The sequence below is a fragment of the Equus przewalskii genome, chromosome 29, assembly GCF_037783145.1.
Source record: "Equus przewalskii isolate Varuska chromosome 29, EquPr2, whole genome shotgun sequence".
In the NCBI taxonomy this organism is placed as follows: Eukaryota; Metazoa; Chordata; class Mammalia; order Perissodactyla; family Equidae; genus Equus; species Equus przewalskii.
Genome location: NC_091859.1, coordinates 32,405,961 through 32,431,118, shown reverse-complemented (window position 1 = coordinate 32,431,118; position 25,158 = coordinate 32,405,961). Strand labels below are relative to the sequence as shown.

The following is a 25,158-nucleotide window of genomic DNA, read 5'->3' as shown; positions in this document are numbered from 1 at the left end:
ATTCTTTCTTTCACACCAAGTCTTTGAAATTGGTGTATCTTGGACATTTATAGCACAAGTCAATTCAGACGAGCCACGTTTCAGGCATTCAGTAGCCACTGTGGTTCATGGCTGCTGTACTGGACAGTGTAGATCTTGGTAAGAGCTGAAGCCAGAAATGAAGTGGCTTTACAGGAAACATGAGTTTTCTTCCTCCTTTGTCTCCCATCCTCATCCCTCTCTCTCTCTCCATCTGTCTCTTTCTCTCTTAGTCTTTCTTTTTCTTTATTTGCGTCTCCTTTGTGAAAGGGATGAGAAGATAAATGACCAGCGTAGACCGCAGTGGATGCTTTGTGTTACTGTATTTTTGTGGAAGATGAAGGCTGGGATAAGTGTCATGGCAGGACACAGAGGGAGAGGCAGCTCGCTCGGAATCTGCAGAAATCATGAAAACAGTAGCAGCTAAAGAGCACTGAATGCTTCTTGGTGCCAAGCACGATTCTAAGCATTCTACTGAGTCATCTCATTTAATCCTCACTGAACTCTTGAGGGGTAATCATTTCTTCCATTTTGAAAATGGGAAAACTGAGGCACAGAGAGGTTAAGAAACATACCCAGAGTCACACAGCTAAGGTTTGAATCCAGATAATCTGTTTCTAGAGCTCTGCTGTGCTCTTTGTCTCTGAAATTCTTGGAGGAAAAAAAGCACCTTAGAGAAGGCTTTGGACTTCCATTGGCATTGACTGGCTAGTTTGTACCAGAGGGTAGGGGCGGGCAGGATGAGCCCGAATCTTGCAAGAGTGTTAAGATTACCTTAAATGGCAGATGCACCACCCCAGGCACCATTGTTATACGCAGCAGGGTTTCAGTAAAAAATACTTGTTCCTGTCTTTTCTTTAGGCCCATAAAATAAGTCTTTTTAAAGAAGGTGCTTTCTTAGTTTTGTCCACATCTAGATCCATACCTGGTATGTAGTAGCTGCTCAGTAAATGTTTGTGGAAGTCAGTGAGGATGTGTTGGCATCACTGGATATGATGATCTCTGAGTCCACTGGGGGTGCCTGAAGATGGGACTGTGCCATTATGGGGTGGGCCTGTAAATACAGCCCTGAGGGAAAGGGGCTCATGTGGGACGATGACCAGCTTGTTCACATCCAGAGTTCTCGCTTTGAGCTGAGGATGAAGACCAGTTTATATGTCCCATGCCAAAGCTTATTGTTTTTCTAATAAAATTTTTTTTTTTGTTTTGCTGAGGAAGATTTGCCCTGAGCTAACACCTGTACCAATCTTCCTCTATTTTGTATGTGGGTCTCTGCCACAGCATGGCCGCCAGTGAGTGGTGTAGGTCCACACCCAGGAACTGAACCTGGGCTGCTGACATAGAGCCCACCAAACTTAGGCCGGCCCCTCTTGTAAATTTTTAAAATTGACATATAGCATATTATACACGCAGCAGAGTACAGAACGTATAGGTGTGCAGCTTGATGTCATTTCACAAAGGGAGTCCACCTGTTTAACCACCTCCCAGATCGAGAAACAGGACATTACCAGGACCCCAGAGCCCCCTGCCCCCTGTCACTGCCCCCTTGTCCCTCCCAAGGCGTCTGCTCTCCTGACTTCTGACTCCATAGACCAGCTTCATGTGCCCGTGCTTTCGAGCATGTGCCAATGACTGGAGTTGTGGGATCGTTTGTTTCAGTCCTGTGTCCCTGATGGTCTCCAGAGTTCAGGGTTCTAACCTGGTTCTTGCGTCTGTTGCACAGATGAGAAACTGAGGCTCACAGAGGCCATGCGACTTGCCCAGGTCTCATGGCTTGGGAATAGATCAGTGATTCGGACCCAGGCTGTAGCGCCCCAAAGCCCGTGTTCTTAACCATCTCGTATGTTTTCTTCTGACATTTTGCCTAAAATCCTGAGGTTGGGATGTTCAGGTTGAGATTGCTGGCCTGAGCAGTGTCTGCAGTGGCTGCTGAGAAGCTGCACTGGATTTATCCCCAAGGCCGCACATCACCTGCTAGAGTGACTTGGCTGGCCAAGCCCATCCTGGGTGGGGTCGCAGGAGGCTTCAGCATGTGGGGCAGGCGGTTCCTCATCTCCCTGTGCGTTCCACCCCCGCCTGCTGCTGACAAGCGTGCCCAGGCTCTGGGAGAGAAGGTTTCAATTACACCAAGTCCAGCAGCTCCCGCTCTGTGCTGCCATGGGAGCTGACTTCACTGGTCTCCTGCTCTGGGGCGTGGCTGAGGCTGCTATCCCTGAGCACCTTGGATTTCAGCAGTATCACCGCTCAGGGGAGGGAGCAGGAGTGGCAGGCTGGGGAGGGCAGCCTGGAGGCCCCTTGGAATGGTTGGAGGTAGACATAAGTGTTTCAGGCAGAGGAGGTTTGCTTTCTCTGTGGCCCGGCCCTCTGCCCCCACCCTTCCCCAGTCAAGAGGGACAGGTGGTGGCTGTCATTCTGCAGTTGGCCCCAGCCACAGAGAGATTTGCCAACAATTCTGGAATGGAGCTACCCCCCAGCCTCTTTGGCCCAGAGAATGCAGCTTGACCCATAAAGCTGTAAGCACGCAGCTCCCTCAGCCTGGCTTTCTCTCCGGTATGACGGGAGTGGGTAGCAGGCGGAAATATAAGCTGTTTCACTAGACTCAGCGCCCCTAGGACTGAAATTTAATTCAAAAAGCAAAATAAACTCACCCCTCTGGAGGCAATGGTTCATATAAAAATAAAGCCAGTATTATTATTATAATCCTAACAAGTGAGTTGCTGAACAATTTACCCTTTGCTGGCCACTGGGCCTCACATCAGAGATTGAATGGTGTAGCTCTGGAGCCAGACTGTCTAGGGGGTGAATCCTGCTTCCTCTGCTTAGCTGTGTGACCTTGGGCAAGTTACTTGACTTCTCTGTCTCTCTGTAAAACAGAGACCACAACAGTCCCTACCCCTTGGTGGTGTTGTGTTAATGCATTAATCCATGAAGAGCACTTAGATTACTGACATGATGAAGTCTCAGTAAACATGATGATGATGATGAAGATGTGTGTGGTGTCAACTACAGTCTCTGAGCGCTCTGGCGTGCTAGTAGTTTAGTATTCCTGGTTACAGACAGGGAAACTGAGGCACAGACAGGGTCAGTTCCTGGCCCAAGGTTTCACGGCCAATAAGTAGAGGAGGTGGGGTTTGAACTCAGCTGCCTGGTGAATGGCCAGTAAAACTATCATTGGCTTATTCAGGATTTATCGCCTAAGGATTAAATTTATTTCAGAACACCCCTCCCCCCCAAATAGTTCCAGTAAAAACAGGACAGATGCTATTTACTTTATGATCCATTTAAAATAATAAACATAGTTAATATTTGTTGAGTGAATTGCCGCAATTCAGCTGCTGCATTTCCATTGTCTTATCATTTCGGTTGTGTCCTGAGACCTTGGCGAGAAAGTTTTGAGGTCAGATCAAACTAGAGGCGCATCTTTTCTCGCCGCCACCGACGTGCTCCTGAAAGATGACATGCCTGGATGGATGTGTGCGGACAGTTGCAGTGGGGTCTTAGGAGCAGTGAAGACCCGCCTAGTCTGTGTCTGTGCCAGGTGTCCATCACCTGAGGGGTAGCTGCCGGTCGCCCTGGCTGGCTGGGCCCTTCTGACCTTCAGTCCCTTGGAGGGCTGTCCTTGGCATCCAGGCCCGCTCTAACAAAGGGCCAAATCAGAGCGGAAGGATGAGGCATCCGGTTTGATGACGTTGGGATGGCGCGGGGCAGTCTGTGGAAATAACGTGTTATTTTCTCATTTAAGTTCCCTGAGTGGAGACAGGAAACTAGAGGACCAGAGAAGAGGCATAGAGAAAGAGCAAGAGGGAGAAAAAATGGTGGAGGGAGAGGGGAGAAGGAAGATTGGGGGGAGGGGCTAAAGGGGAAGAGGCGGGGCAGAAGCGGAGGCGGAGGGAGGTGAAGTTGGTGACTTGCAGTTGGGTTTTTGGGCCCTGAGAAGGGCGAGACAAGACCGAGTGGGAGGCGGATCCTAGTCCTGGGGAGAGGGTGGAGGGGGAGGAATGCGAGATGCAGCCGGGGAGGGGGGGGGGGGGCGGGTAGAGAAGGGTACATGACTGTGAGAGGGGCTGCTAGGAGTTTTTAGTGCCAGAAGTGATTACAGGACACCTGATGGAGTGCCGCTGATGGGCAGACTGAGCCCCGCTGTTGGCCATGTGGCTGATCTGGGGCAAAGTTTCTTTAGTCCTGGTCCAGTGCTCCGTGGTTGTGCCATATTGCCTCCAGGGCGGTGAGAGGGTGGACCAGAGGGAGACAGAGCTGAACCCTGCCTGCTCCGTGGTTTGGTTGGGGTGTCCATGGTCATCCCCACTGTTGGTTGCCCTCCTACATCAGAGCTTCGCTGGGGACACCTGGCCCTCAGTGCCGGAGTGGGGAAGGCCCCACTGACACCATTCAGAAGAGAAGACACAAATAAACTCCACCGTGTGTCTCTTTAGTCCGGGAACAGCTCATGCTGATGGAGGCGTGCCTCTGTCGTGCGCCACTCATGCCAAGGGAGTTAAAAAAAGAAATACGGCGATCCAAGGGCTTTTTGTGGGCAGGGCAGAAATAATAAACCCAAACACAGAGTCAAGCCATTTCAGGAGCGAGGTCGTGTGCCTCATGCCGGCCAGCTCCGGGAGATCATCGCGGCTGCCAGAGGTGGCCAGGTCTGCACCCTCCTCAAGGGCCAGCCGCCCTGTGGCAGGGCAGAGGTGAGTGGGCATGTTTTCTGCTAAAAGGATCTGCTTTTAATGTAGAGGGTTATTTGTTTCCCACCTTGGTCAGTTCATAGCTCCTCACGGTGCCCCTCCAGATTCACTCCAGGAAGAGCAGCTCCCGGTGTGAGCTGGCCCGGCCCCTCTGTGCCTTGCACTTAGCGTTGAAGCCTTATGTTCTGCGAGAACTTGTTTCAAAGATGTGGACATTCAGGCCCAGGGATGTAACTGACTTGCCCAAAGCTTGTAGACAGCTTTGGTGGCAGTGATGATGACGATGGTGGTGATGATGAGGAGGAGGAGTATGAAAGACTGCTAGTCACTGGCCTGGCTAGCGTGTTAAATACTACCGTGTTAGGAACAGTAATGGCTAAGTCATGGCTGTCTGCTCTGTGCCGTGTGAGGTTCTGAGCAGCTCGGGGGCCCTTGATCTGGGATCGACTCTGTAAGGCAGACGCTGTATGCCCTTTGTACAGTGGAAGGAACGGAGGCAGGGTCAAGTCAGAGCCTGCATTCTTTCTGCTGAGCCATGTGCCGCGTGATGACTGTGCCAGCTTGCTGTGTGTGGCGTGACCCTGTGGGTGGGTGAGTGCCCAAGTGAATGGTTGGTGGCAGGACACCCTTCTATTCTAGATCCTTCCTCCTTGGCTCCGAGGACCCCTTCCTGCCCCCGCCCCCCCAACACACCTCCCACCACCCCTGCCCCCATCCCTTTCCCTGTGCTGTTTTCTTCTGAGGGATAGTTCAGCTGAGTTAATGGTAGTAACCATCACTAGTTATCTATTAACTTTAGTTATTGAAGGCTCTGGCCCTAAAAGTTTTTTTCTGAAGATGACCAGTTAACTCTATTCCCTTTATTAGGGAAAAATGAAAATTGAATATTGCTGAATGCCCTGTCACCACTGTGGTTCATGCTGTGAAAAAATTGAGTATTTCAGGAAAAAGTTGCAGAGAGAAATAAAAGAAGGAGAGAGAGAGGAAAGAAAGAGGTGTGTGTTTGTGTGTGTTTGTGTGTGTGTGTGTAGGGGGTTGGATTATCTGTAAGGTAAGAAATAAGCTTGAAATCGAGGATGCAGTCCCGACCTGCTCTGAAGTCCCCGGCTGTTTGCCTGGGCGGGTTCAGGGACCTCTTCCCGGTCCTCCAGCAGCCCCTCTGTTGTGACTTCCGTGGCCATCCTTACCAGGATATATGGCAGCATGGCTGTTTCCGTGGTCCACCCACATGAGCGTGTCCTGGGTTGGGGCTGTGTCTTGTCCTCTTGTTTCCTGACACAGTGCTGGCACAGAGTAGTGCTCATTGAACGTTTACTGAAATGACTTCGTACATGAAAGCTTTGTGAGGGAGGACCTTTATTTCACTCTGCCTGCTGAGAGCTCTAAATGCTTTCGTCCCTCCTTTCCGGATTTCTGTTGCCTGTGTGGACTGGGGTCTGTCTTACCTGCTAAAATGAACATAAACATTCTCTAATTTGAACTACGGGGATGCAAGCCACTGCGCACTTAATTAATTTATTTGTGTCGTCAAATAAGCTTTTTAGGGGGCTAGTAAGTGCAAAACATTCTATTTGGCAGGTGGAGTACAGAGTTGAGAGAGAAGCCAAGGATGTGGGCTTTGAAACCAGACCACCTGAGGTCAAGTACAGACCAGACACTCTCTTCTGGTTTTAGGTGGTTATCGTGGGTAAGAGAGCACAGATTCTGGGTCTGGGTTTGAATCCTGACTCCACCATTTACAGGCTGTGTGACCTCAGGCAAATGACTTAACCATTCTGTGCCTTACTGGCCTCTTCATTAAAGTGGGATAGCTTCATGGCATGGGGTTGTTGTGAGGTTAAGGTCGTTGTGGGGCTTAAAGGAGTTAATAGATGGGAAGCACTTAGAACGGTGTTAGTATTTGTTATTGGCATTATTTGCTTTTAGTTAAGCTTCAGTGTCCTCGTGTGTCAAACCTGACGTTTTAGTACCTAAGTCTTCAAAGAATTGAGATGAGGATTGTATTAGTTTCCTCTGGCCGCCATAACAAAATACTACCGCAAGCTGCATGGCTCATGACAACAGAAATGTATTGTCTCACAGTTCTGGAGGCTGGAAGTGTGAAATCGAGGCGTATCAGCAGGGCCAGCTCCCTCTGAAACCTGCAGGGCAGTCATCCGGGATCTCCCTAGCTTCTAGTGGTTTGCTGGCAATTTTTGGCATTCCTTGTAGATGCGTCACTCCAATCCTCTGTTGTCACGTGGCGTTCTCTCTGTGTGTCTGTCTTCACATGGCCGTCTTCTTGTAAGGACACCAGTCATATTGGGTGGAGGGCCCTCCCTCCTTCAGTGTGACCTCATCTTAACTACATCTGCAGTGACCTTGTTTCCAAATAAGGTCACGTTCTGAGTTACAGGGGTTAGGACTTCACCATATCTTTTCTAGGAGGACACAATTCCACCCATCACAAGGATGAAATGAGACAATCTGTGTGAAGCATTGAGCATAGAAACTAGAACAAATCAGCACCAGTGAACGTTAGCTGGGCTGTTATTGTTGTTAGACCCTGTCATCATTATCACGATGACGGCCCTTTGCTGGGTGGCCGTGGCGGTTGTCTGGACGTCTTTGAACCTCAGTTTCCCATGTATGAACTGTGAATGGTGTGGCCCGACTTGCTGGGAGAGAGAGATACTTAACCCCGCTGATCTGCATCATCTCATCTCTGAGATGGGGGGGGGGAGTAGAAGCACCTGCCGTGAGGGGCCGTCTCCCAGGAGGAAGGGAGGGCGAGTGTGTGCCGGTGGCCCAGACACGCCATGCCCCCTGTTCTTGCTGTCCCTCCTTCTCTGGTGGTGCTTTGTGGCTCGGTGAGGACAAGCCCCCATCAGTACCACCACCCAGACCAGAGAAGGCTTCTCTGTCCCTTCCTGTGTCCAGACATGAGCTGGCTTGGGTTTTCCAGACCCCAGTTGCTTTATATTCTGGGTGGAACAATATATATGTTTTCCACTTGGGAGCTGAACAGATTTGCTACAGAGAAGTCTAGATATCTATGGAAACAGGCCTAATTTTAGCCTTGCCGCACTTCATGCCAACTCGGAGAGTGCAGTATTGGGTCAGGGCCCAGGGAATGAGGAAGGTGAGCTGGCCTGAAAGGGTCAGAACAAGCACGGAGTAGCCAACGGACAAACAAGGATGGGAGGATGCTGCAGAAATCTGAGTGGTTACCGAGGGGCTGGCTCCAAGGAGAAAAGGGGTCTGAAGAGAGGGGCCTGGGGAGATGAGCATTTATCACGAATTCGTATTTTGAACCCAGGGATCTCCCTCCCCTCCCCCTCTGACTCTCCTGTCTAAATTCTGCTCATGTTCAGTCCAGTTCAAGACCTTGATTTCCACTTCCCCACCTTTGGAATCAGCCTCTCCTGCCTGTATTCTGATCCGTCTTCTATAGTTCTGTTGAGGCATTAAGGCAGCCCATTTAGTTTTGAGGTTAATCCATGTGCCTTGCAGTCCCCCATTTGGTTTTGAGCCCCTCCAGGTAAGCCATGGTCCTTGTCACGTCTGTACGCTCAGCCTGGCGTAGAGTAGACCTGGAGAAAATGCATGCGGATTGGAAGTGGACGTGACTGGTGCTTCTGGCTGACCAAACCCGGGGTGGACGTTAAATGATGGAGTATAACAAAGTGTAAGGAACACTTTTGAGGGGAAGAATCCACTTGGGGGGGAATGGAAATCGCCTGTAATTCTATTCAGGACATGCTGGGGAGGGCCACAGGCCAGGGGAGGCCGTGGTGTGATGGGTGTCGAGTGCGATGGGGCGAGGGAAGAAATGGATGGAGGTTATTTTAGGTCCTATAGGGAGCTTCACTTCCCTTGGGTCAGCCGTGTCCTTTCGGCCAGGTCGGCTCCTAGCAGGAGTCACCATAGAATATCAGACACAGGAAGAACCTCACACGTCATCCAGGCCTCTGTGTTTTGAAGTGTGATATTTAAGACAAGCATTTTTACACGAATACTTGATTTATTTTTAATGTGCATATATAAGCTATATATAACAAGCATGTCAAACGTGTCATTTCTCAGGTAGTCGTGCTTAGGGTGAGACAGGTCGTGGTAGACCTCCTGAAGACCCCATGGATTACAGGGTGGTGTTCACATGCGCCCATGGACGTGAGACCTGTAATAAGCGAGCATCGTGTTGTTAACCATTTGGAAGTAAGGCTTATGCGGATGGAAGAGGCTGCTGCTATGAATTCTTGTACTGAATTTCCCTATGCCTTGTTCTCTTCTCAGCAGGATGAGAAGCAACATGGCTGTGGTGCTGTTGGGAAGGTAGCGTGCAGGAGGTTGCAGGCCGGGCCACAGGGGTTCAGTTCAACCCCCTCCTTTGAATGATAAGGAGGCGGGCGAGGCCGAGGTCGACCAGATGCCTTGGTAGACAGTGACAGCGCTTGAGGATTGAAGCACAGATGTTGTCTGCCCATCTTGACATCCTAGATAGAAAGTAAACTAGTTCCTACTGAGTGCTTGGACACTTTATTAAATTATCTCATTTAGTCCCACTAACCATGTTGTGGTTGTGAAGCAAACATTATTTTTTCTTACTGCGCAACAAAAGGGAGGCTGAAAGTGAAGGACTTGAAATAACTTGCTGCGGCCTGTCCTGCGGGAAGACGTCGATCCGATGGTTCAGCAAGTCCCCCTCCCACGATATTCGCTGGGTCAGGGAGCTGCCAACCTCCCCAGATGAGCATTTAGATTTTGGAAATAGAAACAACTGCAGAGGTGTGGGGCCATTTGCCTCCTCCTGGGGAAGCTCTGCCCGGTGAGTAATAGAACCAGGCCAGAAGTTGCTCAGGCCAGCGGGCGAGCCTGACGGCTGGGTGGGAGTGTTCTGGGCAACGGGATGCCTCCCTCTTGGGTGGCCCTGTTCCTCCAGGCCAGTGAAGGCTGTTTGTCTGGTGGGAGAGCGGGCTGCCGCTCCCCCTTACTCCCCCTCGGTTCCCCCCTGGGTACTACAGTGGGGAGTGAGCAGCCCCAGCTCAAGGGGTGAGTCAGACCAGAGCCCAGAATAGAAGCCGGAGGGCATGTGTGCGAAGGCCATCCTTATCCCAGTCATTTGGGTTTTCAGATTCGTGTTAAAGATGATTAAGCTTTTATATATAACAGTTTGCAGACTGCTTTAGGATCATTTATTAGTGTCGCCTGGCAACATCTCTGTGAGTTAGCCACACCCCTCATAGGGTGATTAACTGGATCACCCAGGGCCCAGCTCACTATTTATGCACTACCAGGGTCCTCCCAACTCCCTCATTCCTTCATTCATTCGTTCACTTATAAGAGCACTTTTATTAGGCATCTCCTTTGCAGGTGGCTTTGTATTTGACAGCACCCCCTTTTCATGGCAGGGAGTATCTGATATGTGGTAAAAAGGGAAATGTTGGTGTTCGTGTTTGCACAAGCATACTAGCCCCCGTTTATTGAGACTGTAAGCTCCTTGTTTTATTTCTCTGTCTCTAGTGCCTAGAAGAATACCTAGCACACAGTAGGTGCTCTGTCAACATTTGTTGAAAAACAGCGAATGAACTGAGTGTCTGCTATGTGTTTGGCACTGTGGGAGGTGCTTTACATAAAAATCTTTCTAATTCTCCCAACAACCCATCCTGCGCCATACCTGTCTGTCCCCCATTTTAGGGTACCAGCTGGTGAGCATTTACCATTATTGTAAGCACTTGCATAGCAGATGATTCTCATCATGACTGAGTAATGTAGCTCCTATTATCCTCATTGTGCAGATGAGGCACAGAGAAGTTAAGTAACTTGCCTAAGGTCACACAGACCCTTTAGCTTTAACCTGTTTCTCGCTGTCCAATAGAACTTTGCGTGTGATGGAAGTGCTCTAAATCGGAAGTTAAGCACCTCTTCCCCCTCCCAAGATTTTACAAGAAAAAAGTAGTGTAGCTGAATTCTGTACTAGAGAGAACTCTGCCTGATCCCAGAGTTTTAAACAATCTTCCCGCTTTTTTCCCCCATTTTCCATGTGTAGAGCAATGAATATTGCCATGAAAATCAAGATCTCATTGTTCTAAGTGTTTTTAGCTCCAGACACAATTCTACCCACTGCACTTCTTAGTAAGGGGGTTGACCCGTATGCAGGCTTGTGAACTCACTGTTCCCACCAAATGACTCATTTAGGTTGAAAACATTTATTTATTTGAAGTGGAGTTGTGTCAGTATCATGCTGAAAAAAGCAAGATGCTGATATTCCTTACCAGGATGTTCTGTAATGAAAGCAAACAAACAAAACCTCCTTCTCAGTATAATGGTGATAACATTTCAAGGTCAGGCTGGGAAGGAGAGGGTCGAGCTGAAATTATCTGCAGTCTTGATGGGTGGAACAAATGGCTGCAGCCTGTGGGCTTAGTGGCTAGATTTTTCTGCTCCCGACTGCACCTCCCCTTCTTGGGGATGGGTAAGTGAGGGGGGTCCTGTGTCAGGGTGGGGTGACAGAAGAGAAAACAGAGGTCACTGAATTTGGTCCATAGAAGAGGTCAGATCCCATACTTTGTGATAAAAATTCATCCAAATGTTTTCTGCATGGTGGACTGGGGCTGTCATCCATGCCTGTGGCCCATCCAGAAACTGAACCAACCTAGAAGAAGGGCCAGGAATCTGGGTTAGGAGCAGACCTGGAGTAAAGGTGATCAGAATACAGGCAGTGATTGCGAAACTTAGGGACCACAGGCCATGAGCGCTTTGGATTCTGAGAAGTGGAAAAGGAGAAACATGGCCACTGGCCTCTGGGGAAAGCCTTGTTCTGAGGGCTTTGATTGACCAGTTAATTCACGTTCCTCTTCCTTTTGCTGTCTCAAGGCAGTTGTGCATCTTCGTAAGCCAGCTCCATCTCTTTGTCTGTCCATCTACCTACCCATCTACCCACTCACTCACCCATCCATCCATCCATCCATCCATCCATTCATCTACCTACCTATTCTTCCATCCACCCATCCACCCATCCACCCATCCATCCATCCATCCATCCATCCATCCATCCGTCCCTCCATCCCTCCATTCAGCATTTGAGTCTTGTCTCTCTCCATGGTATTGGGGATAACGTGGTGAACAAGGTACCATCCCTACCCTCAAGGAGCTCACAGTCTTGTCTGGAGACGTATGTGGCCATATGTTTCTGAAGCAAGCAAAGGATGGCTTGGATGCCCTGCACTGCAAGGCCAACTGCACCTTTTGCTCATGTAGCCTTCCTGAATAACATGAAGCCAGCATTGGTTTCTCTACTTCCCCTCTTGTTTTTATCATATATGTACTTACTATGTTTAATGTGCTTTGGGTATTTAGTTTATACTCACTGTAGCACTATACTGCATCTTTAGTGTAACTTTCCTGATAATAGAGGCCTCTGTGTCCTCTCTGGGACCCAGCTCAATTGCAGCCCTGGTGGGAACGCCAAGATTATTGAAGTAAATTGGAGCCCATTAAACCTGGAAGGGACCGTCAGTCGTCCGTGATCTGAAGGGGAACACTCCCAGCTTTCTCCTCTTTACCGCTCTCAGATAAGGCTGCTCAGGGTCGGTTCTCTCATGAGCCATGGCTAGTTGGTGGAAGAAGAAAGGGAAACCTTGCCCCTCCCTGAAGGTAGAAGTTCACCGAAGCCGGTTACACCTCCACATGCTTCTCAGTCACCTGGAAATGGGAGGGGTTGGTTTTGCTGGATTAACAACTGTGGGATGTCACTTATTTACTTGGCATTCAGGTAAAACTGAAATTAAATGTGAGCATGCCAGACAACTCCTTTGGTTACACAAAAACTCCAGGGTGCTTTTGGTGTCTTCAAGTTAAGGAACCACAATTTAAATCTTGAGAGTAAAGGCACTCCTACCCACCTTTTATTCCTAATAAGGTTTACCCGAGCCCAGAAAGAGACCAAGGCCCGGCCCGTCTCCTGGAGGTGGGGACGGCGTTGTCCAGGCATAGTGAGGTGTTCCACCCCCTGCCCCCCATCATGAGGCAGGAGGCCGTTGAGCAAGCCGAGAGGGCAGGGATCCCCTCTACTGCTAAAGGAAAGAGGGACACCGACCTTAAGGGGGTGTACTTTGTGTCAAGGACTTAACTCATGTTTTACGTTAATCGTCTTGGTTACCCAGTGAGGCCGTATTAATCTCCACTTCAGCAGTGAGGGAACTGAGGCTTACAGAGCTGACATGCCCAAGATCAAACAGCTGTTGGGGGCTAGAGCTGGAACTTGAACCCTAATCTCTTGGCTCTTGGGTGCCCATTTGTCACATGCTGTGTGGAAAGGTAGAGACAATGAATTCCCTGCTGAGGCTCCGTGTGGCAGGAACCTACTTTCTGGATCACATTCTCATGATCTCACGCAACTCGCTTGACTTCTGTGCCTCAGCTTTTGCATCTATAAAACAGGATAATAATAATGATAATGTTTTGTAGGATTAGTAGGGATTCAATGAGATTATTCAGGTAAAGCCTGGGACATTGTAAACCCCAGGCACAGGTTATCCCTAACAAATAAATAGCTATAAGAGTAACATCAGTGATCATTATTATTTTGATGATTTTTAGTTCTGGTAACAATTTTGACCATTGTATTACTGCACTGCCCTTTCTTTGTTAAGAGAGTTGTTTTATTAACGAAGGTGCAGCTGTCATAATAGGAACTTATAACATCAAGCCCACATGCAACATCATGGTGGCCACCAAGGACACATAGCATCGCTGGAATTGGAACCCAGGGCTGTCTTCCCTCTGCATCCCATCCTACCTCTCGTTGTACTTCCGTGTCCCGGCTGGCACTCAGCTTTGTCTCCCATGGTCCTGGTGACTCTGCTTCTGGCAGCCACTGTGTCAGGTAGACCCACAGTGAGTGAGTTTATGGTCTAGTTGTGGGTGAGTCCAAAACTCAACACCGGGAAGTGGAAAGACAATACAAGATTGTAGTGTTCAAGGCCCCGAGCCATCTCAGGGCTGGGCTTGAGTACCTGCTCAGTGACTGTCATCAGCCCCCTCCCTGGGAAAGTCCTGTATTGTTCATGGCACGTTTCAGATGTCACCACCCCAGTGAATCCTTCCCTGATAACATGGACCTTCACCACGGGAAGGTGACTTCTGTTGTCACCTTTTCTGTGGTGCTACTTCTTAGGGGGTTGTGTGGCTCATCTCCTCCACTGGCCGTGAGCTTTTGAGGATGGAGCACTGTGTCGCTGTTAGAAACTTCTGGTTCTTACCCAAATCCAGTCCTCTTCTTCTGAGGACACAAACTGTTTCTCTTCCCTACCCTTTTTCAGTTAGGCGGGGCCACCTGCCTGCTTCTGGCTAAAGGCTGGTGAGCAGAAGTGACTTGCCTACTTCCAGCTACAGCGTTTATTTAAGAGGCACTCGCTAGTGGGGCTGGAGCAGGGTTGGTGAGTGGCACCAAACACAGGGTAGGAGAAGTCTGCGAACCCTAGGATCAGTGGTCCTCACGGCAATGCTGAAAGACCAGGCACAGCACAGCAGTGTGTCCATTGTGCAGGTGACAAGCCTGAGGCTGTGTGAGGTTAATCACCTGTTCAAGGTCCCACAGCTGTGATTCATGTCCAGGTCTGATTTGTTCTGTGACAATATGCTGCCATTGGTGGTTCCCGGTTTCTTGTGTTGTTGCATTAATTGTAGGCTACAGGTGTGTGTGTTTGTGTGTGAGTGTGTTGCTGGGTATGGAGTGGGCAGGAGGCAACATCTAGCAACACTGCAGGGCTTTGCTCCTTCTTCAGAGTGGGTGAGAGTGAAGTCTGGCATCCTTCACCCAGGTGCTGGCTGCACTTGGTCACCAGGTTAACTGAGCGGAAAACTAGTTACCTGTTATTTCTTTGCACACGCCAGTTTCCCTTTATTGTTGAGCTTTAGTGAGAATAGCAGGATGAGGCTGTGTTTACTGACCTTTTCCTCACTGCACAGACAGGAATAAGGAGGGTGGGAGCAGGAGGAGACGGGACGGCTGCCTGGCGATGCCGCCTCCTTACACGCTCAGGTGAAGGAGACGTTCCAGCCTCGCCCACCCCTGACACCCCGGGATGAAGGGAATGGACACACCATTCCAGTTGTTGGGGCAGTTGGAGTGGCAGGCTGGCCTGGGGGTTCAGGGCAAGTGGCCTGGCGGTCCAGCTGTCAATTTGTCTCCGCTTTGTCCTGGTGACACCAATGAGGCTCACATTCCTGAGCACTCAGTGTGTGGCAGGCACTTCCCATGCATTTATTCTCAGAGCAGTCTCCTCTGGGCTCTGGATGGTTCTGCTGCCCACTTTACAGAGAGGACCTGAGGCTTCGGTGACCCACTTCCAGTTCACTTGGTGTTGAGCAGAGGGACCAGTGTTGCACCAGAACATTCTGACTTGAGTTCCTGCCATGATTTCTCTTCCAGGCCTTTATCTTGTCTGGGCTACAGTTTTATTTCCTATTTTGAAAATGAAGACGGTGGGAGATGCAAACATTTATTTGAACAACTGTTGTGCACCAGGTCCTATATTTAGGTTCTGAACATTACCGTATCTAAAGCTTATTTTAAGCCCTGGGCTTAGGTATCGTTTTGTAGATTTTTTTCTTAGTATTTTTCATTTTTAATTGTGGTGTGTGTGGCGCAATACATGTAACATAAAATTACCATCTGAACCATTTTTAAAGTATGTGTTAGCAGTGTTAAATACATTCACATTGCTGTGTAGCCAATCTCCAGAACTCTTTTCATCTTGCAAAACTGAAACTCTGTACTCATTAAACAACAGCTCCCTTTTCTCCTCTCCCAGCCCTGGCAGCCGCCATTCGACTCTGTCTGTATGAGTTTGACTACTCTAGGTACCTCATATGAGTGGAATCCTACAGTATTTGTCCTTTTGTGACTGACTCCTTTCCCTGAACATAATGTCGCCAATGTTCATCCATGTTGTAGCATGAGTCAGAACGTCCTTCCTATCTAAGGCTGAATGATATTCCGTTGCACACACATACACCACATTGTGCTTTTCCCTTCGTTTGTCAATGGACAGTTGGGTTGTTTCCACCTTTTGCCTATGTTTTCTTGATTTTATTAATCCATTTGGACCAAGGTCACACAGCTGGATTTAAACCCACGTTCCTATTTGATACATGACTTCTGACTTCTTTTATTTCTAAGATTCCTTGACCTGTAGGAGGTGAGAAGAATTTTGATTTACAAGGGAATGATATTTTTTTGTAAAGGGTCCGTTGGAGAAAGTTCTAGAAATGTTGGCTGTGGCTCTTCAGGCTCCTCCTGTAACCTGGCTGCCGTGGTGCTGTTCCCTTTGTGCCTGAGCTTCTGCAGTGGCTTGGTGGCTGGTTAGGAGCCATCCCTGAGAGTGTGAGGTGGGAGGGTGGCCTGGAGCAGAAAGAGCGGAGGATGCCTGGTTTCTGGCTCTGGCCCTGCCTCACTGGACAAGCCTGGGACCATCCCTTCACTGCCCTCGGCTCCATTTGTCAGCTGAAGAGTGAAGTTCTGGATGACCTCCAGTACCTGGAGGTTTCACGTGTCTTTGAAGCCTGGCTCTGTCTGTCTGTGCTGCTCTTAGAGACGTATATTCACCTGACTCTTATTAAGCCTGGGATAGCTTTGGACCCTTTTTCTGAGTCCTCCCTTGGACATCACTTCTTCCAGAAGCCTGGTGGGGACCTAGTTTATATCACCAGAATCCAGAGGGGAAAGCTTTTTGCTTGTATTCTGTTGGTGCCCATTATTTCCCCAAGGTAGACTTTATGTACTGACTCCATCCCAGTTGGTTGGGTTCCTGTAAAGCTTTTGTCTTTGTTTTCCTATTTTAAGACTGTCTTGAGATGCCATTCTGAAATTAGCAAGTATGGTAATATAACATTATTGTCATGATAGAGCTTTGAGTTTGCAAGCATGCTATGCTCCCTTGAGGCTTGAGTTTTTTCTCAAGCCCAGGGCCTGATAAATGGATGGTCATGGGGCTTCTGGCGGCGCTGGCAAGGTTCCTGCGAGGTAAACCAGTTTCTGTCCAATCCAAGCTGTCATCATTTTCTATTTAAAATAAGTGTTCTGTTTAAATAGGAGAGCATTAAGTGCTAATTGCTAACACTTACGTATCAACAGCTATAAGAAAGAGGTCTTTGCCTAGTGTCTTCCCAGGAAAGGAACTGCGAGGGAACGCTTACTTTATTCTTACCTTCCTCTGGCTGCATCATTTCTTCAGGTTGCATGTCCATTGGGAATATTCATTGCTCTCATCTCTTGAACTCCAGTGTCATGGGGCTTCCTTGCTGTTTGAGTTTCAAAAGCTCATGGTGGATTTTCTCCTGCCCTCCAGGAGAGTCTATTTTTTTTGGCTTCTAGCTTAGAACGATGGGGGCACAAGGGTGATGAGGTGGGCTCCTAGAGGTCACCCAGCTCTGTCTACCCCGTGAATCTTGACTTAAGATGCTGTTTTAGCCTTTTCTGCTTACTCTGGGAAAAACAAAAATTGACAAAAAAGGAAAAGAAAAAGATAATGACAGGTTCATCTGACAGCTAATCTTAGAGGGCCTTGTCTATTTTTCAGAGCCTACATTTAGAAACAAATTCAGATGTGTCAGCCATTTGTAAGAGTACCTGTGTGTGCCAGGTGAGCTGTAAAGGGTCTGCAAACACGTTTTATTAAATCTGCATAGAAATCGTTGCAGATCACCGTTCTTTCAGCTGAGTGAACTGTGCTTAAGTGACTCACCTACTGTCACATGGCTCAAAGGGGACGGGCTGGCCTTGGGCTCAGCGCTGGCCTCCTCTGAGTTCAGGGCTTTCTCCCGGTTCTCCCGTCACAGAAGACCTAGTGGCTTCTCATGTTGACCCAGAAGTGATGCTGAGACCCAGTTCCGGTGGGATTCTCCCTCTGTGTTTGTTCTCTTTGCTGATGGTCAGTAGATCTCTTAGTTTATCACTTCTGGGAGGTGGAGAGACCTCAGAGGCTGTGCTTCAGCCTCTTCATTTGGTCTTCTCTGAGGCCCTGAGAGCTTGGACCCCCCCTACAGCTAGTTCCATCAGGAACGGCTCCTGTCCCCCTTCCATGGAGACGTGTGTGGCTGTCTGGATGGAGAACATTTCCAGAGGAGCACGGCTACCCGAGAGCTGTTGCAGTCACGATTCAGCACTCACTCCCTCTGGTTGGACTCTGCACGTGGAACATTCTGGAATCTCTTCAGTGGAAGTCTGGCATGGAACTCTCTTCCACTGTTCCCCCAACATTGGCTCTGTCCCTGCTTCTAAAAACAGAGGCCATTCCTTAGGCATACTCACCATCCAAGGGCTGGGTCCACCGAGGCCTCACTAAGCAGCCGTGAGGGGAAAGGTCCATCTCAGAAGGCTAAGCCTGAATCCTGACTCCATCATTTATTGTATTTTCTTAACCATTTTTTTTTTCCTTTTGCTTCAGGATGATTAGCCCTGAGCTAACATCTGTGCCACTCTTCCTCTACTTTTTGTATATGGGATGCCACCACAGCATGGCTGTCAAGTGGTGTATGTCCACACCTGGGATCCGAACTTGCAAACCAGGCCACTGAAGCAGAGTGCATCCAACTTAACCACTCTGCCACAGGGCTGGCCACTATTCTCTTAACCTTTTATGCCTCAGTTTCCTTGTCTTTAAAAAACGGAGGTGGTTCTGGTGAGAGTAACCCCACGGTGTCGCTGCAGGACTCGTGAGGACAAGTGTTTAATGAAGGCAGGTATTTTTGTTTTATTCACTGTTGAATCTCCAGATTGGTGCTCAATAAATATTCATTGAATGGTTGAATAAATAAGGAATCCTCTCTCTAAGTCTCATTTGCCTCCCTTTGAAAAATAAGATCATCAGTGGTTCTTAAAGGGGGCCTTTCCCATAACTCCGTGACTAAGCCTCGCTCCTGAAATTCTCACTAGTTATTTCTTGGGTGGAGTTTGTCATGCATGCTGAAAACAGATTCCAGGTGATTCTCATGAGCAGCCCTGGTTAAGAATGACGGGCTCGTTGGCCTCCGAGGTCTCCTGCTCATTCTGTGTTGCACAGGTGGATGGAGTGGCCCATGGATTGCCAGGGTCCTCTCAGTGCTCATTCTATCCCTCCACCTCCCACTCATCCTTCAAGACCCAGCTTTAATGTCACCTCCAGAAAGATTCCCCTATCCTCCTCTGTTGGAAAGCACCCCTCTCTGCGGAATGCCCAGGGTCCTGCTCCTCTGCTCCTGTAACACCACTATCAGCTGGTTTCAGGTGTGTCTTCTCTATCAGGCCATAGGCTAGTTGAGGGCAGAGTCTCACCTGATTCAGCATGGTTCCCCCCCCCCCCCCCCACATAGCACCTCCCTCAGCCTCCTGTATCTAGTTGACATCATATATATTTAAATATGTTACCAGTAAATATATGGATGACTATTTCAAAAGCTAACTTCTTTGGTTTTATATTTATAAGTCACAACTATCCGCCCCAAGATGCCTTCTGTTCTTACTCAGACCAGTGACAAAGGATGTCTTTGTTACACTGGTCTTTTTTTTAATAAAGCAGAGACATTTGGAGGGGAAACAATGATTTTCTCTTCCTTTGTAATGAGCCTTGATGATTAGACTATCTTTTCCATTCTGTTTTGTTTTTGCTTTCCTAGAATTTATCAAGTGGCCTCTTTTTGGTGAAGGTTACCTTTCAAGTGAGGAAGAGAGCTTGATTAGAGCACTGAGGGATTTACTTGGTGTTTTTTAAAAATAAGGGGCGTGATGGAGAGGCGTGATGGAGAGGCCTGATGTGCGCAGATGGGTGAGAGGTCAGCCCTCGAGCTATTAAAAAGGGGCCTTCACACTGAGGAACTGAAACTGATGCTCCGAGGACAAGATGTTTTTTTTACTGGCAACTGCTAAAGTAATTAATAGTTACTTTTATTTTCGAATTTGTTTTATATTTAACCAAGCATCCTGTCCAATCCTTCTATGCCCAGGGCAAGGTCCTTTTTTTTTTTTCTTGAGCACATTAATAATTACATTCATCTATTATGAATTCACATTAGCTATTTGAGTGTGATGTTTGTTTTATTTTATTTTTTTTGATTCAAATGGATTTCAGAATCAATTCCAGAGTGCCTTGGTAGACTACGTAATCCCCAGGAGGCAACTCAGTCTTCTTGTTCAGCACATAAAAAGGCTGCTCTGGGCATCCAGCCGGCCTCCTGCCTGCCTTCCTGGTTGGGACTGGTTGGGGCCATGCTGAGAGCACAGTTTTGCTTTCACACTAGCTTCCTCTTGTCCACAGCTGAACCAGGAGATGTGCTTGGGGGTGTCACTGGAGTGTTGAGAGCAAAGAGCAGAAGGAAGAGTTTGTTTCCATCCATCTGTCCATCCATCCATCCATCCATCCATTTATCCATCCAACCAATGAATATTTAGCACCCACCGCAAGGTAGGTTCTGAGGATACAGAAGACAAAACAGACAAAGTCTTATCCTTGTGGACATGCTCCTGGCCCCAGGCTCTTCCCAACTCAGCATATGTGGAAAGAGAAGCCTCCTTGCTATCCTAGGCTTACTGATTGAGGCCTCACAACTCTCTGTGAGGTAAGTGTTATTAGGGATTGTACACATACACACACGTATACCTGTAAACATTATATTAGTGTGTGATGTTTTGCGAAATAGTTAGAGCTATGGAATCATGCAGTCTGAGTTTGAAAATAAACTCTGCCGTTTGTGTGCTGCCGAACAAAGGACTTCAACATTCAGAACCTCCAGCCTCCTTTGTTGAATGAGGCTCATGATTGGACCTAAGTCTCTGGGTCACAGATAACATGTGAAGTGCTTAGCAGACGGCCTGGCTGCAGAGGGTAAGCACTTAAGAGGTTGGAACTGTAGCAGGGGAGGAAAAATTTCCCTCTGCCCTCTTAGGTTCAGTGGCCAGGCCTGTGAAATAAGCTGACAAAAGAGAGTAATAGGAGAAAAGTGTACCCATTTGATTGGATGTTGAAGGTTTTATGTGACACCAGGCAGTGGGAGGAGGCTTCATAAAAAGAAGAGACTGCCAAAGAGGCAGCTAGGATGGGAGGCTTTTACGCTATTCTGACAAAGGACGAGAAGTTGGTAGAAAAGTGACAAGACAAAGGAAAGAGATTTCTGGACTTTTTAGGGCCAGTAAATTGTGGAAAGGTGAATATATGGAGGACACTAATGGTAGAAAAGTTTTTTTTTTTAGCATGGTTTGTTTATGTAGATTCTTCTCGGTGCCATCTCTGTCTCTGCTGATAAAGTCATTCTCACCTTCCTGGTGTGGAAAGAGGAGGATACCTCCACAGGGGGACTTTATGCCCTGCTTTCCGGCACATGGGGGAGGGCAGGAGTCATCCTGTGTCTGCTTTTTCTCAATTACCTTCTGCCCAAAATAGCTCTTAGGCCAGATTTTCGGGTGGCATATTCTGATCCCCTGCAGTGTGGATACACAGTTGTGGTGTAAACCTGCGTGGGAGTGGGAAAGTAGCTTCTCTCTAGTTTCAGAGCTCACGCTTTCGCCCATAAGTCTGGAGTTCTTCCTGGATTCAGTCCTTAAGGACGATGGCCCTAGATCCAGTTTGTTGTCAGAGAGGCAGCTTGTGGCAGAGAATCTGGAGGCTGGGAGCTCCCTGGTTCTACCGTGTAATTGCTGGCAGTCTCAGACATGTACCTTGACCTCTCCATGTCTCACTTGTCTCATTTCTGGACTGGGACAAGGATGCTAATTTCTCTTTGGCCTGTTCTTTTCTGGTCACCTCCTTCACTTCCTTCAAGTCTCTGTTTAAATTCCACAGGGAGGAGGCTTCCTCTGGCCCCCCTGTTTATCGCTGCCCCGTTGCCCAGCGTTCCTGATCCCCTTTGCTCTGCTCTGCTCTTTCTGTTGTTTCTGTAGCACTTATCACCTTCTGACATACTGTAGGATTTATTTTTTTTTAATGTATTATGTTTATTTTTAATTATCTCTTTCCCCCCATTGGGACGTAACCTCATTAAGGGTTGGGATCTTTATTTATTTTGCTCCTAGGCCCCCTTGAAATTGCCTGACCCAAACAGGTATTGTGAATAGTTGAACAAATTATGGAGAAAAGGAAAAACGTCGGCAATTTCTGACTGCTGTCACCTTGGAGCTGGCCTGGCTCTGACGGCTAGGCCCTGGTGTTTTCCTCTTGGATATGAAGAATTTCACAGCACACTGACATGTGACAAGGTCGCTCTGTGATGGTGATAGAACAAGACGAAAACAAGACCGCTCCATAATCAAGACTGAGCACAGATTAAAAACAAGAACACTGTGCAGTCCACAAAAATGACCAAACATCCCCTCTCTCAGCTCACAGGAATGACTGCTCTTTCTTTATCAATTACAGCTACAGCCCTGCTCTGTTCCTCCTGCCTCCTTGGTAAAAGTTACAGAGATACCCGGTCCTAGAATTCCTGCTTTATGACAGCACTCGCCAGAGCAGACTACACGTCTTTGGACCCTCCCCCAAATCACTGAACAAGTCCAAAGTGTATAATGAGCACCTCCTGACACCCTCTTACTGAGACACCTACGATTCTGGGTGGCATGGTTATAAACCCAACTTTATTTGACTAAAGGGGTGTAAGCGGGTGTTCCTGGTGGTCCTCGGTGGGAGGCTTCAGCATCATGTCTCATGGTGAATAAAGCTCCGTAACTGAGCATCACTATACAGCTGTGTAGGTTGTTGATACAGGTTGAATGATATTGAACAGATGTGTTATCTGCTGGGCCTGAATTTTCTGATCTACAAAATGAACCAGTTGACCAGATGACTCAGTAGGTTTCCTTGCAGTTGCCACATTCTGTAATGCCTGAGTGTTGCTAACTTAACTGTGTGTTAGACATTGTAAGAACTTTAAAAGAAGTAGAAGCAGGAGGTGGCATCTTAGAATTCCCTCCTGGGCAGCAGCACTTACTTGCTGTGTCTCCCTGGGCAAGATACTGAACCTGAACTTCAGTTTTATTAACTGTAAAATTGTGATGATGTTAATTAATAATAATATTAATTATAATAATAATAGCATAAAATTTCCAAGCGCTTACTCTGTGTTACCTGAATCAAGCTCCCATTAATTCTCACAATAACCTTATGTGGTAAGTGCTGTTATTCCATTAAACAAGGGAGTCACAGAGAAGTTAAGTAACTTTCCTAAGATCACAAAGCTAAATGGGGTCTGAACTGGGATTCAAACCTAGGTCTTTGTCATATTAAGTCACATATTATTGTATTGTGACTTCCAAGCTCAAACTCTTAATCACAACACTTCAGTGAACTGAGTTGGCTGCTGCTTAAGAAACATCCAGCAGGATTTAGTATGAACCCTGCATTAAAGGGTACACAGTTTAGTTTTTAATTTAATTAATTAATTAATTAATTAATTTATTTTTTGAGGAAGATTAGCCCTAACTGCTGCCAATCCTCCTCTTTTTGCTGAGAAAGACCGGTCCTGAGCTAACATCCGTGCCCATTTTCCTCTACTTTCTATGTGGGACGCCTACCACAGTGTGGTGTACCAGCACTGCCATGTCTGCACCTTGGATCCAAACTGGTGAACCCCAGGCCAGCGAAGCAAAACGTGCGTACTTAACCGCTGCGCCACCGGGCTGGCCCCAGGGTGGAGTATTTTAATGACCCTTTAGGTAACATGTCGGGTCCCTGAAGCAAGAGTGTGTTGGGAGGGGCGTGCTGGAGGTGGGGTGGAATTCTGATAGTGAGGTGAGGGTCCCAAATCCAGCTGCTACCTTTAAACCGTCTACCCTATCCCCTCCACTCTGAGTCAGCCTTAAATGGTCAAAGGTTTAAATTGGAAGATGTGCTAACCAGATTATCCTTCCAAATAAGGCTATAAAGTCTTCCTGTATTAGAGGGGAGAAGAGGTGCTGCTGTGGAATTTCACATGATGATGATGATGATGATGATACTGCCGTCTACCATTTATTAGGTGTTGTATGCCAGACACTGCATTTAGCATTTGCTGCATTCCCTCATTTAGCACTTACAACAAATTCATTGTTAACCCCTTTGCAAATGAGGAAACTGAGGCAGAGAGGCTGAATTATCACCCACAATCACCAGGTCTGGTAGCCTAGATTCAAACTAGGTCCTTCTCACCTAATCAGAATGCCTAAGATTCTGCTCCCTGGTTTCCTTACAGATAATCCTAGGATATGCGAGCTATTATCTAGAAGCATCATTTTTTAGACAGGAAAACAGAGTCTAAAAGAGGTGAGGTTTGCAGGCCGTGTTGCTGCTGGTGGGGGGACCTGGGTTAGAGCCTCGATCTCCTCATCCTCGATCCACAGGGTTAATTTGCCTTTTACCTGATGGATTTACATGCGTGTGCTTGTGGCCCGTGTGGTTTCTCCGACAGGAGTGTAGGCCCCCTTTTCTTTTTCAGTTGGAAAACGTCTAGGGCTATAGAGCCAACCCGCTCATGCTCCCATCTACCCCTCCCTGCCACGTGGCCTGGGACTTGTTATTTAGTCTCTTTATGCCTTTCTGTTTCCTCATGTGGGAAATTGAGATAACAATCATCCTTGCACCATGGGGTTGTAATAGGAATGAAAGGAATTGATATATTTAACACTCTTAACCCAATGCCTGGTACATAGTGAGTTATCAGTAAGCAATGCCTAATAATGTATTCCATCACTTGTTTGAAGGTTATAGTCCTAATGGGAGTCTGTTCCATGATGCTGGAGTTTCTGTCCTTGCACCCTAAGACCCATATCCCCCTGGGAATATGGATGCTGTTGAAGATGTTGGTGGGGTTGTGGATGGTGGGTGGAGAGGCACTGGTTCATGAAAAAATGACATTTGCTTGCCAGGCCCACCTTGCGGTTGGGGGCATCTGTGAAGTGGACCTGCCTGTTTGTCTGCTGGATCTGGAGTTTGGGAGACAGCTTTATCTTGATGCAGTATCCCATCCTGGGTGACTCAGGGAGGCAAAGACATTGCCTGGAGATCGAAATTGATGACACATCGTTGCCCCTGGACCAGAAATGGCACAGGACATATCCTGCTCATCTTTTTATGCATGGTCCCTGTGACAGAGCAGGTGCTTGCTGAGTGAATGGGCCAGGAACTGTCCTCCATGATGGAGTCCAGATGAAGTAGATGGGGTGAGCAGGTGAAGAACACGGAAGCAGAGTGAGTGAAAAGGGGTGGGGGTGGGCTGGAGGAGAAAAGAGTTAGCCTTTATCATGCAGCAGATTTTTAAAATCCTTTTAGAAGCCCTAGAAGGTAGTGAATATGGTTCTCCAGTTAGGGGACCAGAAGAGGAGTCTCAGATAAGTTATTTGCCCAGGGCTAGTTAAGGATGGATTAAGTCCCTCTGGGATGAACCCAAGGGACTTGCCTTGAGTAATTAGTTGAATACTAGTTTATTCACAATGAGGGATCCTTAATTGTGAGTGGGCATGCCTTTG

General features: G+C 47.9%; 1 protein-coding gene across 5 annotated transcripts in view; it reads left to right on the top strand.

Annotated features, from left to right (window-relative positions):
* The window catches only part of LARGE1 (LARGE xylosyl- and glucuronyltransferase 1), a 548,747-nt gene that overhangs the window by 40,570 nt on the left and 483,019 nt on the right, over positions 1-25,158 (top strand). The window contains exon 1 of one of the 5 annotated variants that reach the window (XM_070600562.1): positions 3,986-4,709. The exons of 3 other annotated variants lie outside the window; for them this stretch is intronic. In XM_070600562.1, the coding sequence (XP_070456663.1) occupies positions 4,618-4,709 (92 nt within the window). In that variant the 5' untranslated portion in view covers positions 3,986-4,617. Of the gene's footprint in view, positions 1-3,985; positions 4,710-25,158 lie in introns of those variants that run through there. One more of the 5 variants, XM_070600566.1, reaches the window with a different exon arrangement.